Below are 14,462 nucleotides of genomic sequence, written 5' to 3' on the forward strand. Positions count from 1 at the left end.
TTACTGGGTTTGTGTGGCTGTGAGCCAGAGCCACATTTCCACCACGCTGCAAGTCTGGGAAGCTCAGCGGATTACACTGCAAGTCAGGAAGATGACTTCCCAGGCAATAGAGGTACAAAGATACATGTGATCCATCATTCGTGGGTTTAGATTCTCCCAGTACCTGGGAGCACATCAGTGACTGAAATTACAGAAATAATGAGTATAATATGAGTTCAAAGAAAAAAACATTTTATAGTCAGGAAAGTTTTGTTTAGCTCTGCCTGAGCTCTGAGAAAAGTTTCCATTTGAATATTTAACAGCAACCAATCTTCCATTATTTCTAAACTGTTCCCTGCCTGCTGGAGTGCAGCACGCAAAGTCAGGAAGCTTGCATAACAGTGTGACAAATATTCTCTCATCTGATATTCCTTTTGTATTTCTATTAAAAATGTGGAATATTTATAAAGCCAGTGATGGCAAACCATCATTCGTGTAGAAACACAGTCATGTTTTCAGAGCTTTCACTGTTCATTACCAGGAGCACCAGCATACCGTAATGATGTCCTGAAGCATGCTGCACAGGAGACTTCCAACAAGCAGATGTTACAAGGGAATTTCTTTATAGCCAACTTCAGCCATCAGCTGCATGCATGGAATGAGTGCAGATCTCAAAGCGGTTGGAAACAGTTCTGTAATCTTGAAAAATTCCAGCTTAACTTTAAAGAAACACACAGCAGTGATCATTGGATAGCTGCTTCTGTCCAGTTTCTTCAGTCTGGAATTGGAAACAATATCCTGTTAGAAATGGCATGTATGTAATGAAACAGTTGTGATTCAGCTGAGTGGCCCCAGGCCCTGCTATGGGTAAAGGCAATAGATAACAATGAGACTTACCAGCGTGGAGTGGGAGGGAGATGTTTGTAGATAAATATTGATGGATTTCTGGTGCATAGCTATTGCTGGCAGGGGAGACGGGGCTAAAAGGAAGGCAGCCAAACCCAGCTCCCTAGCAAGAGCAATGCTTCTGATGACTGCTGTGATAGCTTGTTTAACAGAGCAGCAGTCTGACTAGAGCCAGATTCAAGAGCAGTGATGCTATTAAGACATCTCAGGCGGTCTTCATGGACTCATTAGCACTGAGTGAAGAATCACAATTAGCCTCAGAGTTATAGCAAAAGCCAGCAATGGTGGCTGGATAATAACAAATGCTGGGCACTCTGGAAGGAAGGACTCCTTCCCTAAAACTGCGGTGTGGTTTTTTTTTTGAAAGGTAATGTCTCCTGACAAAGCGTAACAGTAGAATGGTGGAGATGTGTGAACATGTGGCATGGCATGCTTCTGGCCATTAGGTGCAAGGACTGGGCAATAGCTGAGAGAAATAGGTCACCTTTAATCCTGCCTGCTCCCCAGGAGTCCAGGAAATGAGTGTCAGAATGGGTTGTGTTGAGTGTGAAATTGTGCTAGGCATGCATAATGCAATGATGCTGCTAATCAAACCCCTCTCACTGTGACTAATCAGAAAGATCTATTTGATATTCCAAGAAATTAGTTGGAAGAGCAAGCCCACAATGGAGAAATAAAGAACAAATCAGAAGCTTGGGCACAGACAGAGATAAGGACTTTGATCACAGTAGTTTAATGTGCACAGAAAGAGGACAAAGAAGATAAAAGAAACAAATAAAAATGCTGATGAGAACAGTTTGGATCTGCAGAGAGAAGCAGCCATTAATCTAGACCATGACTAACAGATAAGAAGTGATATGCCTTCCTGGTGCTTGAAGAAATAGCAGTTTTAGGCTATTCAGGCTGAAAACAATTTTTTCCTCTGTGCAACTCTATAGCAATCTTTCAGGGCTGAATTTGGCCCCTGTCTTTAAAGAAAAAAATGCTACAGGGGCACTGAATGCAGACTGTTCTAAGTGACAAAATAGAGCATGCCAAAGAAAAACCCCAAATTTCCTCACTTGGGCCACTGGATGGAATATTAAGAACTGCATCATCCTCCCTGTTCTTTCCATGACCACCAGGTGATCTGAGGAAGGCTGCTCCCCAGTTCTGTTTTCCTTAACAAAAGAAGCATGAAAAGTTTTGGGTGTAAAAGGAAAGGGAAGAAAACCAAATATCCTATTTATACATACTGTAAAGACTGGAATTTTTAAGAATATCTCAGTGACTGTGAATTACAAACTAAAATTCAGAAAGTTGGAACTGCTTCTCTCAGCAGAGAGGCTGTTAATCCAGTGGTCTGTTGTCTGCTCTTTTTGATTCCAAGCTTAGAAACCTTCCTATAGCATTTTGATGTCAATTAGGAGCAAGAAGTGCTCGTCAATGTCACCAGGATTAGAACCAGAGTAACTTTTCTTGGCTTCGAAAGAGAAAGAAACCCATTCTTACCTGTAGCATAGCTGCCTCTGTCCCCCAGAAAACAGAGTACTAGGTTGGATGTTTCATCTCTCTTGGATCTCATCCTTCATTTTACCTTATAGTGCTGCCCCACTCCCTCATATTGCTGCTGATTATTGCAGTTCCATCAGAAAATGGCACCTGTTCCATTCAGGACGGGGTAGCTGAGCGCTGTAACACAGGATGCTTCACAAACTTACAAACACATTACAAATGTTACTTTCAAGTGACCTTTTTGGCTCACAAAATAAAGCTATTTAGCTCAACAGTGTGCATGAAAGCTAATCAAATAAATAGCAAGGAAATACGCAGTCATTTCATAAACTGCAAGCTATTGGAGTGTTTTCCTCCACTGTGGCTGGAACCAATGTGGTATGCAATTAATTAGTCAGTTTAGCTAGATATTCCTCACAAAGCAGAGCTTACTTTCTTCCACAGTGATTGTAAACAATATTGAATAATGTCATTTGCCTTGTTCTTATTAGCTCTGTTGGTCAGTTTTGTTTCACTCTGATATTATTTACTTCTAGTCTTGCTGTGCCACGTTCAGTGCCGTGATCCACTGCATAATTATCATGAGCATCTTGTCCTTGCCTTATTCTTGCAGCCTCACAAACAAACAAGAAAACAGTCACAGGCAGATCCCCACAGACACATTAATGTATGCTACAGCCCGATGCCTCTCGCTTGAGTCTTGTTTTCAGCTTCTTAAGGTCGGGATTATTTTGATCAATTTTAAGGCCATAATCTGTGATTTTCCAGGCCTCTTCATAATGCTGCATTTCAAAATTGCTTTGTGCAATCTTATGAAAAGTTTTTGCTACATTTTCACTACCAGAGCCATTCATGATGCTGCACAGTGCCGTGGATTCATCCAATTGCAGTGCTTCAACATACTGTTTGACTGCTGCTTCTTCCTGTGACACTGACAACAGCAGGCGTCCTTTTGAGCAGTGGTCCTGAACTCGTGTTCTCAGGCTGTTACAGCCATGCTTCTCGATCACTTTCTCCATATCTTTTAAAGCTTTGTCATATTTTTTGAGGTGCATAAAGCAAGCAGCCCTCTGTCGGAGGTATCTTGGGTTGTCTTTGCTTGTCAAGATAGCCAGGGTAAAGTAACCAAGAGCCTTCTTATAATGACAGCCTTTAATCAGAACATTTCCTTCTTGGGCTGCTACCTACGGGACATGAAGTTAGTTAATATTAGAAGGGCAGTAGCGGGGAAGTGAATTAACCAATCCAGCCTGGCCACACATATGGTAACCTATGAAACGTCTTTCAACTTTTTCAACTGCTGAAATTGCATCTAGTTGGAGAAATGTACAATTGGCAGATATAAAAACCAATCAGGCAATGGGCACTTGCTGTTATCTCAAGGGTTGCTGAACCAGATCCCTTGTTTCTGCATGTGCTGCTAAAACCTGCTCAGAACATTGCCTCTGAAGTTGTTTATGTCCTTAAAAAATGGTATGTGAACTGAAAACAGAATGGAGCTAACTAAAACCAGGCAGCATTCTGTTCATGAAAGCACATTTCTGCCATCTTTTCTAACAGGTAAGGAAATGGAGTGTTCTGGTCGACAGTGTCAGCCCCACAGACATTTGCATGAACTAATTAGTGAAGATTGGTCTCTTCTGATAAGTGTCCCAAAGCTACAGGAAACAAACCAACTGGTGGCTGTGTTGATCTCCATTAGTGAACTATCTGCCCTTATCTTAAGGGAAAAACAACATGAAAATAGAGAAGGCTGAAAGCCACATAATTTTTAGTCTTATAAAGGTCAATAAAAAAAACTCCATTAGACCTATTTGCCTCGAATGGATGTCTCATTATCTCTCTTTATTGGTAATAAACAAAGCTTTTAACATGCTACAGCAGAGCATTTAAGTTATAAACAAGGCTGCCACCAGCAGCTTTGGTCGTACAGAAGGCTGAGCCAAACAAGCTGAGATGCGAAGCACAGGATAAATGTTTTCATCAGCCCGATTCCACGGGATGTCACACGTTTGGGATGCTTGTAGCTACTGAAAATTCAGTTAGCTCAGCCACTGCCTCAGCAGCTATGCCTGAGCAGTCTCTAAAAGCCACACATGACATGGCACAGGTCCTCTTCCAGTCTGCCTGTGTGTCTTGGCTCTGTTTGCTGCTTAGATTGAACTGCTTGCTGTTTAATGCAAGCTAGGAAAACAGGTTAACACTTTTATTCCTAGAAATTCTAAAGTTCTGGATCACATTGCTCTGAAGAACAATGCTGTGTTGTGGGCAGGCCATACAGATTTTGAGATCATTTCTATAGGAGTGAGTTCTGGACATCCCTGGGCAAGGAGCTGGCAATCAGCCACACATGTAACTTCTGACATAGGAAACTGAAGGGCTGAAGCTACACTAGGAGCAAGCAAACTCCCTTCCTCTGACCTTTTGCAGTTTAAGAAACCTTTGAGATTCCTGTTCCCATGTGGCTTCCCCAGTTGTTTACAGATTCCTTAGCATGGGACCCTTTGCACTATAAATAATAAAAGAATGTCATTACTTTGTTTTTCATGAAAAAAAAAGTAGCACATCAAGAAGCTTTCCTCGCTCCACCCTTTCCTGTGCAGCTCACGTAGAGTTATTTCTAGCTTTCCAGACCAGACTCCAGGATAACAGGATAGCTACAACTGTTTAACATAACAATAACAAATTGTTCTGGTCCCCCTGCGTATGTATTGTATGTATGTATTGTATGAGTATGTATGTATGATCACCAGGATAGGTGATTTATTTCTGGAATACCTTTAATCCCCAAGCAATGCTCTGCTAGACAAAGACTGGGTAAAACCCTGACCTCTTCATTTCAGTCTCCTCATTTGAGAAGTGGAGGTATCAGAAAGAACGCCCTCCCCCTGCAGTGTAGTTAGGAGCCACTGCATAGTGAGACCAAAATGGTTTTCCTTACACAGATTCTCTCTAAAAGCCTTTCTGACTTTTCTGAGACCTTCCTTTCAAACACAAACTGGAATAACATTGTGGGCAGAAGAAAGTACAGTCGGAAAGATCCTTTGTGATACTGTGCAGGTAAATTAACTGCTTCCTTCCTCACCTAAGCAAAGTAGATATTTATCCACTTGTCACAAAATACATAGCAAAAAACCCCAACCATTTCTGGGCTAATCAGCAGTAAAAGTTATCATGCTCCATAAATCTCTGCAGATTGTAGAACAGAGAAAGATCCCAGGTTCTTGAGTCCAAATGTTTACTTGATTTGCACAAAAAAACCTGAGATAATAGATGAAGAAAATATAGATCTTATTTGACTTCCACCACAGGCGTTGAGTTCCAATCTCAAAATCAATCCAGCCACCTTCATTCTTGGAAGTGGCAGAGAAATCTTTTGTGATAAATAAGCACCAGTAAGGGGTTCTGCTCCAGCCTTTGTTCCAGAGCTGAAAGAAAGAGGCAGAAATAAATAAAGTGCCTCTCCCCCTTTAAAGGATTCACTCATCTGTGCCATCAGTTGAAACTACAGGAATTCATTTCTTTCAGACTGATAGCATAACAATCCCTCCTGCACTGGCTCAGAAGGCAGCACGGATGGGCTCAGCTGTGAGACCTCTATACAGTAAGAGTGATGTGGCAGCAAGGGAAATTTAGCTGTAAAACTTATCTTCATGTATAGATTCCTCCTTAGGGCCCTCACAGACACATTCTTGATTGTACCTTTATCAGCTTTATGTAGTGAAAGATTGTAAATTGGCTCTAAAATCTCCAAACTCTTCCCCAGAAGACTGAACTTTCTCCATTATTCAGGAGACAGGGGCTCTTTTCTCTGTAATGGGGTATATCTAGGGACTGGTAAATTAATACTTGTTTACTTATATCCTCCTGCTGTTTTGCTAAAATACATACAAAGCACTCCTCTCTAGATGCATTTAGGTTATCAGCATGTTGTTTGTTTTATAACCTGGGAGAAAACATAACAATATAGCTTCTCACCAGGGCACACTCAATCTACAAATTGAATAAAAGGAAGCAAACTGATTCTCAGAACACAGAGCTTCTGGGTAATCAGAATTGCAGATGCATGAGTGAATGTTAAAGCTCCTCACCATCAATCCGACCTTGTCCTGTCTTGTTACTGGAGATGCTCTCTCAGAGCTGAATGCAATTTGGGAGAGAAACTTAAAACAACAGTGAAAAATACATACTCAGGGGGACCAGAACAATTTGTTATTGTTATGTTAAACAGTTTAGCTAAGAAAACCAAAACCAAATCTCTCCAACCTCAAAGACTAGTCATTTAAAAAATGTGAGTATATTTAAAATCCTAAAGATTGCATTAAAGGTTTGAAGCGTTATATGTGATTGAATCAGAACCTTTCGTTTCATTTTAGAAGGAAAATGAACAAAACATGAATTCCCTTTCCCAGAAGCCAGCTCTGAGCACCATATAACTCACTGAGAGTATAATATGAGCAATGATCTCGTTAAATCTCTAGCTCCTCCTCACCATCCCCTGCATTTTAACAGTGGGAATAAACAGGTTGTATGCTAGAGAGCCCAACAATAAATTCCCCACGTGGCAGGAAGTGGTGATGAATTATTAGAGACTGAAGCAATGAAAGAAATTGAATCCAAACTCTCCAATCTCAGATTGGCTGGAGTGAAGGATGGAGGAAGAACCCACTTTATTTCTCATTCTTCTGATGATGATGTCTTCCTGCATACTTCTGTTCAGGACAACACCATGAACATCTCCACAGCCTGATTTTTCTTCCCATTTATTTTCCCCCTGAATCTACAGATGTGGCCATCAAAAAAGGATTGTACCTGAGAGAGATGCTGCTGTTGCTTAGCATCTACAAAGTTCAGGAGGAACTCCAGCTCCCTTTCATCTTTCTTAGCTAGGATGCTGAATGAGTGAGCTGCCGCTGCCACGTTCCTCTTCTTCAGCTGCAACACAGCCAGTCTTGCACTAGCAACCTCATCAGCAAAGGAGTGCCCAAATGCCTCCTGAAGGTGAACAAGGGCCTCTTCATACCTTCCTGTTGGTTAACACCAGTACAGGCTATATAACCCACTTCATGTGGAGAAAGCAACATCAATAAAACTTACTAAAGCAAACTGTCCACGGTTCATACCTAGGAGCATTAATTACTGCATATCCTCCCCCAAAACTTTTGCAGGCTTCTCTTGAAAACTACCATACAACAGACATCTTGTACTGTTGCTACGTAACATTTACTTTTTATCAATTGTTGAATCATTTGTTCACTTGTTATGACTAGCTGTGTAAAAGAACTGGTACTCACCATTTGCAATCAAAACATCCGTATAGAAGGTGTGATACTGTGCTTCCTTGCGAATTTTTATTAGTGCTCCTGCAATCACAAGCAGGTCTCTGAGGGTTCTTTCTTCCTTTGAAAAGTCTTTGGTAGCAACAAGCTCAGCTAACACAGTTCTGCTGTGCTGAAGGAGCCACTGAGCGACCAGCTCTTGGGCTTCGTGCTTTAGAGACAGGATTGCTGGGATTACCATTCCTGCCTCTGCCTTCAGCGCCAAGACCAAATCTTGCACTGCCTCCTATGTAGAAATGAGACCAAAAATGAAGTGGTAACAATACCTACATATTGGTATGTATTTTTTTCTAATATTTCCAGTTCTCAGCTGCATTTAAGCATGCAAAACAACCAATAAAACCCGTTCATTACTGCAAATTTCTGCTATCTCAAAAAGCAAACTGGCAGGCAGGCGTGCATTGATTGGATACGGGAGGGCACATTTCTCTCCCTCCACTTCCCTCTGTCCTTAGGTGAATACAGACACATAAATGATAGGAGGTGCAAAAGTTCTAAGAACAGAATTGTTAATTGTTCCACTCTGGCAAGGAGAATCAGATCTGGCATCATTGCATTCCCCAGACTTTCCATCTAGCTTGTGTTAGGGGAATGAAGATTGATGATTGTGCTGAAGTCCAGACAGCAGTTGTTTTTGCAGTCAGACAGTTCCAAGCAGCAATTAAAATTCATCATTTTACACAGTGATAACACTGTCTCAGACTTTCCTTGCAGCCACGAGCAATGTAAATGTACTGTTCAGACCATTTTACACAAAGATGAGTTTTGCCCATTGGTTCGCATCTAACTGTGATAAACCTTTCTTGGTCATAAACTATCTCACACTTTACAGAACAGCTGCCAACCTAAAATACAGAGTGAATAAATTCAACCCAGTCACATCAGCTCGAGATGCTACATCTCATCTGACACAAAACTGCGACACGAAAATGTGAGCTCAGATACAAGGGAGAGTTTGCAGCATTGCAGAACAACGTATTGTAGTGATGGTGAATATGGTATGACTGAGGTTTAGTCTCCTTCTCTCTAGATTTGGGAAAGCAACTCAGTTACGTCAAGTGGGCTGTTTACACAAACAGCCAAAAGCAGAGCCGTCACCGGGCAAATTCTCTGAGAAACTCTTCCTTTCAGTGAGTCCATGGCAAAGACTGGGTATTTTATGCTAATGTTACACTACCAGAAAATTGACCAGCATATTGATAGTGATACCTTTTGCTGCTTTAGAGCAAGGTAAATTAATCCTCGCCCACTGAGAGCACGCACATTGCCAGGGTCCTCTTTTAAGACGGCATTAAAATCAAAAATAGCAGTTTTCTTCTGACCGAGGTGCCCGTAGCATTGAGCCCTGATGAGGAGGCAATCTTCAGCATAGCCACCTGGAAGAGAGAAATGCAGTCATGCTTACTTTAAAGATCTCAAGCCTACTGATCTAAAGTAGGGTGCAGTAAAGTCCCACTGTGTGCAGATGACTGAGCTCCACCAAAAGGCTTCATAGTGAAAATGATGTGGTAGATTTATATGCTGTGGAAAGTACGGGTTGTTTTGGCTAAGACAGCAATCCAGATGGGACTGTCTAATTGACTGCCACATTAATGTGCACTGGAATTTGTGACACTAAAATTCTTTTTCTCTGCTTTAAAATACATGCTGCCCAAATAAAAAATATAGTCAGTGATGAAAAGTATGGTCCATTCATCCACTGTGTGCAGAGCATAAATCCTTCCCCCGTCCATGCAGCCCTTCCTTTCAAGCCAATTTTGATCAGGGTCTTAATTTGCCTAGAGTTGCAATCAATAACTGTGTCATCCCAATACTGGATTATAAATTATCAGTGCCACTGTAAATATTTTTTTATTGGGCAAATGCAGCATCTTGCACAGCTGCCTGCGGAGATGAGCCAGCAGACAGACCCCTAGCAATTATTTTACAGTAATGAGGCTTTTTCTCTCTCCTGATATGCTCCAAAACTTCTGTACCAAAAGTTATTATCTGTCTGGAGCCCTATCAATTGGCTCCCATAAAGACAATGTCTATTTCTTAACAAGCATCTGTTCTACCAGGTGGGGGGTTGATAAGCTGGAATGTACGGGCTGTGAAATGGAACCATATCAAAGCAGTTAACAGCTTTCCATTTTCATAAACCACTCTCTCTTCTTCTCAATGCTACTGTCATAACATTTTCTCTGGGTGAAAAGCAGATTTCCATACAAACATGGTTTTGCTTGGAATGTGCCAGAAGCATTTCCATATCAGCCTCATGTCTCTCTTGAGGAAAAGCTGGGATAATGATCCATGTAAGTGGGTGCATTTACTCTTTTGCATTGGAAGCACACAGTCACAGGTATGTTGGAACTGGAAGGCAGGTTACTTGCTTCAGTGATTACACTTACATGATGTTCATTATGAGGAATGGGAGGTCCCAAGTAAATGCTATTGGTAGGAAGGTTTGCAGAGTATTAGCTGATGTAACAAAGGCTAACTCAGGACCCTTCTGCCTTGAAGCTATCAGCTGAAAATAGTGAAAGCTGAACCTTTTTCAGTAGCCCTTTCAAATTGCTTACTTGCAATTTTCGAGGAAAAGTACATTTTTAGATAACAGGATCCCAAATTTCTCTTCACATTACCAGCTTTCTGGCTCACTTCAGTTACCTCTGTGCAGTTACTCATTGAAAATCAATCACCCACTGATCTGATTTCCCACAGAGGTAAATCTCCTATCCATATCTTTATAATCTTACCTGAAGCAATGATGGCAAAAGAAAGATAGGCAATGGCCTCTTTTATGTCAGCATCTTCCCGTTTGTTCTTCAGGATGCTCAGTGCCCTGGAACGGCAGTGAGTTTGCATCAGCTTCCTGTCTTCATCCTTGAAAATGTCCATGATTGGCAGGAGGCAGGAGGTATCCCCAATTTTGATCACTTTCTTTAGCAGCTTAACAGTGTGAGAGAAAAAGATAGGAGAGACAAGCATGGAAAGATAAATGAAGTAAAGAACTGCTAAAGCTGGAAATATTACTGTCTAGTGAGACAAGCATGCTCTCTCCCAGTGCTTCTCATGTTGTGCCAGCCACGGTCCACCCAGAGACCATGAATCTTCTCTACCTAACTCCTCAGCTGGCCCTAGAGTAACAGCCTGCTGGGAAAAAAGCACATCTCTTATCTTGTCTTATCACCTCTGTAGCTGTGGCAGTCATCTTAGTGGGTCCACTACTCTTGCTTCGGTTACTTTGAGCAGAATCAGCTCTTTCAGACTGCCCATTAACTTGTTATAAATACAGCTGGACCACAGGATGATTGCTCATGGAAAAGTGTCCTGCCTGACATATGATGTCTTTGCCTCCATTCACTACAAAAACCACCGAGCAGTTTTTACTACATTTCTTAAGGAAAAGAATCAGAGGTGTTTCCTGCGGGAAAGTAAGTGCTTAACTCAGCATTGAAATCTGAGCTGGAGAAGCCAGAAAGACAAGAGCAAAATTATCCTGGTGCACCAGACACATCTGACAAGCAGGTGGCACAGAAACATCTTAAAGAGAAATTTTTGGTGACATATATTCCATCTAGAAGTTGCAGCAGAAAGCTGCAGAGAGGAGTCCAGCTTCCAAGGGCTACTTACTGACTCTACTAAAGTCATGTCAGTCATTAATAGTTTTCTTTCAAAGGCAGCAAATTATATTTTATTTAGTATATTTTTTCACAGAAATTGATGGCAACGAAACCTGAGAACATTGTAGCTGAAAGTTTATATGGGATTTTAAAAAATGCAATAGTTCCCTCTGATGGTGGGACCTGGTAATTCAACTTAGTAATACTTGATTGGAGAATCAACCTGTGGGAATCTCTTCCGTGGTTTCAAGCAAAACTTGCTAGCCACATTCACCATACCATCATTGCTGAGTTGCAGCCAGGCGCTCCCTACCTGATTGCCATCATACATGAAACCTTTCTTTAATTGCAGAAGTGCGAGTCTAGCCAGGACGGGAGATCTTTGTGGATTTCTGGAGAGTGCTAATGAGAGCAGCTTGTGAGCTTCTTCTACCCAGCCCATCTGGTACAGAGCATCGGCACAAAGGATCCGTGATGCCTCATCAGAAGGGTCCAGTTCCATCAGGAGAGAAGCCAGCTGGTAAACCCCAAGGGCATCCCTGAAGAAAAAAAGAGAAGAAAAAAAAAAGAAAAAAGACAACCTTCAGGTAAAATGCTAATAATAATAACGGAACCCCTGCATCTCATCTGCAAGCTAAGATATAAGTCAGTATCCAATGGATGATGTGTTCTGCCATAGCTAGCACCACAGAAATCTCTGTCACTTAATTCTATAATCATTATCCTTTATGAAAACATGTTCCTAAGCAGCTGTGGGTCTAAAGAAAGGTTAACAACATGTGATTCATACCTGTGGTTGCGGTGATACCACAATGGGAAAACAAAATGTAACAGTGATAGTGGGAAAAAATAAAGTGTTGTTTCTACTGAAGAACCATGTGCTAAAATTTGCATGGACTCAAAAGAACTGTGTTAATGGGTTCCTGAAGCAGTGACCTGTGTCTGAGGGCCTGTGTTTATGTCCTGATCTACCAAGTGCAACACTGAGTTAGCATGTTCTTCTGTGCTTCAGTTACAGCCCTGAGCACTGGCTGTGAAATGTGTAACAAAAATGCACTCCCTGCTACCCAAGTTCAGCTGTGTTTGTTTTTCTGTCTACAGGCTGAACTGCCTCCTGGGTACCTCTTCATCTGGAGCATCTTCTGTCCCTCTTCCTGGAGAACCTTTAGCAGCAATCCTCTTTGGTTCCACGGCACATAGGCCTTGATGGTGAAGATGGTTTCTTCTAGCTTTAACTGGCAAGCTGTGATGTAATCCAGGGCTGTCAAGTAATGGCTGCCACCAGAAATTCGGATAAGTCCACGCCCACATAAGGCTTTAATACAGCTGTTAGGATGAGGGGAATCATGCTCAATGACCTTTTGAAAGTCCTGCAGGGCTTGCTGATGATCATGAGAATGGAGGGCACAGAATCCTCGCAATGCTAGGAGAGTATTGTGATAAGTTTTCTGCTCTGCTGCCAGGAGCTGGTCACAGATTTCCAAGGCACCTCTGATGTGTCCATGCAGGAGATGGCAGTCTGCCAGCCGGACTCTGAGCTCACGTTTGGACCCCGGGGAGATACGCAGGAGGAAAAGCACTGTTTGGATTACAGAAGGGAGCAGTTCAGTACAACGATTGCTTCTGAGTTCTGTCCGAGCACGCACAGCCTCCCTGTATGCTGCAAACTTCACTTCCAGGACAGTTCTAGCCTGTTCTTCTATCTTCTCAGTGTCAGGTGGTGAGAAAAGCTCTTCAAAGTGCTTCATTGCCAGGTCAGGGGTTGCTGCAAAGGCTTCTGCTAAATCCTGCATCATTTCCTGCATCCGGCCACCCAAGAAAAAATATGCAGCAGCCCGTTCCAAGAGCAGACCCAGCATTTTCTCATCTCTGAGACTATTGTCTACTGACAGTCCCTTAAGGGCCTTGCTACAAACTGCCACACACTCCTCAAATTTGCTTTTCTTAAAGAGGTAAGCTGCCTGCGCTCTGCAAACCCAGACATCACCTGGTGCCACTGCAGACAAGAAGGCGTAGCAGTTGCCCAGCCAGTGGTCCAAGGAACTGCCATCTGGGCTTTCTTTCTGATACGTTGAGAGAAAATTAGAGAAGGCCTGGATGATCTGTGGCAGATGTTCTTTTTGCCTGGTACACACATAGGCCACTGCCTCAGCCTGATGCCTCACAAACACTTGGATGTAGTCTGCAACTCCCTTTCTAATCTGTGTCCCCGACAGCACCCATGCCAACGCCCTGAGCAGCAGCAGTTCTACTGAATACTTTGGATGAGCCTTGAGCAGAACATTGCATTTGCTCACCACCTCCTCTGAGCAACCCTGCCTGAGCAGGGCCTCCATTTTATATATCGAGGACAGCACGTTGTCAGGACTTAGGGTGGAGAGAAAGACAGCAGCTACTTCCACTCTGAGCGACGCGATGGCCACCTTCTTGCTCTGGATCTTGGGAATCTGGCTCTTACCCCTGCACCACATCTCCAAGGTGGCAATCACTCTCTCCCAGAGCCCGTTCTCTAAGGAGTTCACTTTCTGCAGGGCTGTGGGAGCGCTGCAGCTGAAGGCGGCCACGTAGAAAGCCGTGGCTGTGGGCAGCTCCTGCTGGGCGAGGTGCTGGTCCCCTTCTCTGCAGAGCAGCACAGCGAGCCCCTGGGGTGACATTGCCAGCACCTGTATCCTCACCGAGGAGCGTCACAGGAGCATCTAGAACAGCCTGTAAAACAAAATCAACACGAGGGGCCGCTGAGCACAATTTCTCCGCATTTGGGGCACGCAGCTTCCCTACGGACGAGCCAAAGCCCCGGGACGAACCGGACGTTCCAGCGGGGAGCAAAGCCACGAGAAGAAACACACAACCCAGGTTAACAGCCCACATCCGCGCGTCTGCAGCAGGAGTGAGCAGGAAGGACGAGGCCGAGAGCAGCGCAGGGCTCCTCGCGGGGCGCCGGGGGTCTCGCCCTCCCTCTCACCCCCACAGGTACCTGGCAGCGGCGTTCGGCGGAGCGGCCCGCGGCTCCCGAGGCGAGGTGAGGCGGCGGGGCGGGGGGGGGGGGGGGGGGGGGGCCGGGGGCCCCCAAAGAGGGGGGGGGGGGGGGGGGGGGGGGGGGGGGGAGGCGTTGCCTGGAGACCGCAAACACGGCGGCAGC

At 43.6% G+C, this 14,462-nt stretch overlaps 1 protein-coding gene across 1 annotated transcript; it reads right to left on the reverse strand.

Annotated features, from left to right (window-relative positions):
- Positions 1-2,824: 2,824 nt before the first annotated feature.
- On the reverse strand, positions 2,825-13,977 carry TTC34 (tetratricopeptide repeat domain 34). Its single transcript, XM_042883427.1, has 7 exons — positions 12,446-13,977; positions 11,637-11,862; positions 10,457-10,649; positions 8,928-9,094; positions 7,674-7,944; positions 7,192-7,406; positions 2,825-3,563 (listed from the first exon to the last, which is right to left on the reverse strand). The coding sequence occupies exons 1-7, from the start codon at positions 13,975-13,977 to the stop codon at positions 3,042-3,044; spliced, it is 3,126 nt and encodes a 1,041-aa protein (XP_042739361.1). The 3' UTR covers positions 2,825-3,041.
- Positions 13,978-14,462: the final 485 nt, after the last annotated feature.

The sequence above is a fragment of the Lagopus leucura genome, unplaced genomic scaffold (genome assembly GCF_019238085.1).
Source record: "Lagopus leucura isolate 7727_CA_CO unplaced genomic scaffold, USGS_WTPT01 Super-Scaffold_100037, whole genome shotgun sequence".
In the NCBI taxonomy this organism is placed as follows: Eukaryota; Metazoa; Chordata; class Aves; order Galliformes; family Phasianidae; genus Lagopus; species Lagopus leucura.